General features: G+C 39.4%; 1 protein-coding gene across 1 annotated transcript; it reads right to left on the reverse strand.

Moving 5' to 3' along the window:
• Positions 1-910: 910 nt before the first annotated feature.
• Positions 911-3,218, reverse strand: LOC119776873 (natterin-3-like). The gene is made up of 2 exons (XM_038275501.1): positions 3,128-3,218; positions 911-2,859 (listed from the first exon to the last, which is right to left on the reverse strand). Exons 1-2 carry the CDS (start codon positions 3,195-3,197, stop codon positions 1,718-1,720), a joined length of 1,212 nt encoding a protein of 403 aa, XP_038131429.1. The 5' UTR covers positions 3,198-3,218; the 3' UTR covers positions 911-1,717.
• Positions 3,219-4,512: the final 1,294 nt, after the last annotated feature.

Here is a 4,512-nt window from a genome sequence, read left to right on the forward strand (position 1 = left end):
AAATTTTGCATTTCCTTTGGAAATCAAGGTCCCAGAGTCTGGAGGAAAAGAAGAGAGGCACTTCATCCACGTTGCTTGAAGTCCAGTGTAAAGTTTCCACAGTCAGTGATGGTTTGGGGTGCCATGTCATCTGCTGGTGTTGGTCCATTGTGTTTTCTGAGGTCCAGGGTCAACGCAGCCACATACCAGGAAGTTTTAGAGCACTTCATGCTTCCTGCAGCTGACCAACTTTTTGGAGATGCAGATTTCATTTTCCAACAGGACTTGGCACCTGCACACAGTGCCAAAGCTACCAGTACCTGGTTGAAGGACCATGGTATCCCTGTTCTTAATTGGCCAGCAAACTCTCCTGACCTTAACCCCATAGAAAATCTATGGGGTATTGTGAAGAAGAAGATGCAATACACCAGACCCAACAATTCAGAAGAGCTAAAAGCCACTATTAGAGCAACCTGGGCTATCATAACACCTGAGCAGTGCCACAGACTGATCGACTCCATGCCACGCCGCATTGCTGCAGTAATACAGGCCAAAGGAGGCCCAACTAAATACTGAGTGCTGTACATGCTCATACTTTTCATGTTCATACTTTTCAGTTGGCCAACATTTCTATAAATCCTTTGTTTTTATTGGTCTTCAGTAATATTCTAATTTTCTGATATGATGAATTTGAGATTTTCATTTGTTGTCATTTGTAATCATCAAAATTAAACAAAATAAACATCTGAAATATATGAGTTTGTATGTAATGTATGAATATAATATACAAGTTTCACTTTTTAAATGGAATTACTGAAATCAATCTACTTTTTCATGATATTCTAATTTTATGACCAGCACCTGTATGACATTGTTGATGTCTGCTTATCACTCCCAGTGCAAAAAATATTTTCAGACTCAAAAGGGACATTGGAAGCCAGGTTTATTTATTATCTATTTATCATTTCAGTAGCAAGGCAATTCAAAGTGCTTAAGGTAAGAAAAAAGAAAAAGACTGCAGTGGCTTGTTCACAGCACATGTAATTAAAGAAAATAAAAGTAAATAAGCTAATTATATGAAAGAATATATAGTATGATTTATAGAAAAAGAGAATGTTTAATGGACCTTTACAAATTACATTTAAATAGCACAGCCAAAATTCACTTTTATCAAATATGTTTCTAATCCGTTGTGTATAGATGTTGAAGATTAGCCTGTTTTTCAGTGTAGTCCTGTTTCTCTGACTGTGACTGGCTGGAAGTGTTCTCTTCATCCTCTGACATGGGAGCTTGGTCGGAGTTTGTCTGCTGGCTGAGTGTTTCCTGGACGGGGCCGCCTTTTACAGTTACCTTTTATATCTCTGCTTCTGTCTCCTTGAACCCCAGTCGGCCTCTGCAGATGGCCACTCACACCAAGTCTGGTTCTGCCGGAGATTTCTTCCTGTTAAAAGGGAGTTTTTCCTCTCCATTGTCGCTACAAGCGTGCTTAGTTTGAAGGATTGCCATTGACTCAATGAGTCCATGCAATCAACTGGTTTTCCTTAGATAGAAAACTTTGAATCAATTTGACTGTATGATCTGGTGAACTGTAAAGTGCCTTGAGATGACATGTGCTCAATGGCGCTTTATAAATACACTGAATTTAATTAAATTGAATTGAACATCTATAAAAAGTATGGAGAAAAAAGCATAAATGCAGCTGTAGGTCTATATTGAATGCCTGGTAAAGTTGTGCTAACTACAATATACCAGTTTTTCCCAAATTCAGTATGTCATTTATCTTATAGGGAAATGACCTAGATTTGAATAAAGGTTTACATTCTTCAATTTCAGTCATAATCTCCCCAGTTTGGACTCCATCATATGTTCCGGTGATGACAACGGATCTGGTCTCTCCATCTTCATAAGTACGATTGAGGATGGCGGTGAAAGGGATGTCCACTTTGTACAGGAAAGCAACCATATTGACTCTGCAGCTGCTGCTTGGTGGTACAGTAAGCTCTACAGAGGCAGAGTGGGAGATCTCCTCTATCCAGGTATTTCCTTTTGAGAACACATGGGTCGTCTCAGCACTTAATTCAATTCTTTTATCGACAATCAGAGGAATACCTACTTTGATGGACACTCTCACACCAACTGTAAAGGAGGAGCTGGTGTCCCATCGTCTCTCATCTTTGGTCGTCTTAGTCAAAGTAACTGTTTTCTTCACAGGCTTGCTGTTATAGTTGATAGCAGTTGAGGTTTGGAGGGCTTTGGGAGGCTCCTTAAAAATCTTAGCTTGGTCTGTTTTGTACTTGACAGAGGAGATGAGATCCTTTTCAGCCTTCCAGTGGGTCAGAACCTCATAGTGCCTGTACCAATATTCTTGACCCTCCCAGGGAAGATAAAAGCATTCATCTTTTGGATCGACCTTCCCCAGACCATACTTGTTCTTTCCTACATAGATTTTTTGATTGGAGCAGGTACTTACTGCAGTCTTGGGAACAGAACCATAAGAATCTTCTTTCCACTCTAAGATCTCGAAATTATCTTCATTCACAAGGATTTGAAATGAAGAGGAACGAAGTTCTTTTTTATTGTCTGGGTAATGGCAGTAAGCACCCATACTGGGGGTATAAAAGCCAGAAAGGCATCTGACTTTGCAGACATAGTCGATGCGATCAACATAGTTGTTATAAATCGAAACAGCTCCATTAGGAAGGAAACCCTCCCATTTTGCCCATCGCATTTTGCTTTGATCATGTAGTGTGGAGAGCTTTGAGTTAACGGGCCTTTTCTTTCTCCATTTGGCAAGAGGAAGAACATGTTGAAATTTTGAGATGGATATGATAGCTTTCATTTTAGCAGCACCATCAACTGGATTCTGGTTCAATGACAAGACTGCAAAAAGAGGAAATATTTAGTTCAAATTAAAATCACTTTAACAATAAATACCATACACCTGCTGTCTGCTTACTTTACACTGTTCATTCTGAACATTTTTGCCACATTTCCTTATTTTCAATCCTAATTCTAACAAAATTCAAGCTCAAAGTTTATCTTTATGGTGCAAACTTCTTTTTGTCTCTGTAACACACTGACTCCAACAACAGTCTAGATTTCAAGAGTTGAAAGAGGTCGGTCGACTCGTTCAACTAGTTTTTCTTACCATTTTCATTTGCTGACTGGTTCCCCACTTTGTCCTGAAGGCTGGCCAAAGTCAGAGACAGCAGCAACATCAACAACAGCTAAAAGTTGCACAAATAAAAGGTATTATTAGTTATGAACAAGATAAAATTTTGCCTTAACTTTCTTAAGTTTGCACAGATTGGTCTCTAAAAACACATTGCTGAATTAATTTCATATAAAGCTGTTTTGCTGAGCTAAAAGTAATGAAAGCGTGATATAATTCAACTATAGAGCCAGCTCTCTGGTTTCAGAGGTTAAATTTCCTGACATACATGGACAAACAGCTTAAAGAAGACCAAGGAACACAGTATAGCTGTGGAAGAAGCCTGACACACAGTTTAAGTGCTAGGAGCAAAATATGCTACATTTAGCAGAAATGATTGACGTTAGTCTGAAGCCACAAAGAAAGTGAAACTGAAAAACTGATCAGGCATGCCAGTCAATTTACAACAACTTAAAATAGTACTCGGTAGTTTGGTGGCCCCCATGTGCTTAAATGCAAGAATGAAAACATTAGCAAGTTCCTCATAAGATGGTGTAGATTGACATCAACATTGTTACCGAGATGTTCTATTGAGTCAGGATTTGGGTCAGGATCAGTCAATGGTATCATCATCCTGCATGAACAACTCATACATACAACTCATACAACTTCATGCATACAACTACCAAATCAGACCGGGCATTATCCCGCACTAGGAAACACCAAGGACTCACTGACCCAGGGAATGGTCAAACAATGGGTTTTAAGATTTCATCCTACAGTAATACCTTATGACAAAAACCCACCACAACACCCATCATTCTCAAACAAAATTGTGGGCAGCATAACCTTGTCCCTAGTTTCTCCAAACACTTTATGGTCCCTCTAATAAATTGACTCTCTAGGATGGCAGTGTATTATTAGTTCAGTTAAACAGGAGGTTTTTCACAGTTTTATTTCAAAGAACGACAAGGGCACTCTCATGGAGAGACCAACTGAGATCAGGTGGTAAAGCCCCATGTCACACCTTGATGATTTAGCCATTGTATGCCTGACGTACGAAAAATCTGTCAAAAATGCTGGCATAAGTTGGATAAGTTATTGGTCAGTTTTCTATAAGTGATGATAATGCAGAAGCATGATGGCACACGTCGACATACAGCGATGAAGGCTGGGCTCCGGGCTCTTTGCTTCCCCCTCAGGACATTTCATGGGCATTACGCTGACATGCGTTATGTATTAGTTAGGCTGTCGTTGGACATAAGTTCTGCACTTGTTATGTATTTTCTATGTGTACACCCAAAATTGAAAAAATACATAGAAAGTTCAGCATATGCCAGCGTTTTAGAAGATTCTGGGACGTCAGGCATACGCTGGATAAA

Source organism: Cyprinodon tularosa, unplaced genomic scaffold (assembly GCF_016077235.1).
Source record: "Cyprinodon tularosa strain WSP-4 unplaced genomic scaffold, ASM1607723v1 ctg961, whole genome shotgun sequence".
NCBI classification, from domain to species: domain Eukaryota; kingdom Metazoa; phylum Chordata; class Actinopteri; order Cyprinodontiformes; family Cyprinodontidae; genus Cyprinodon; species Cyprinodon tularosa.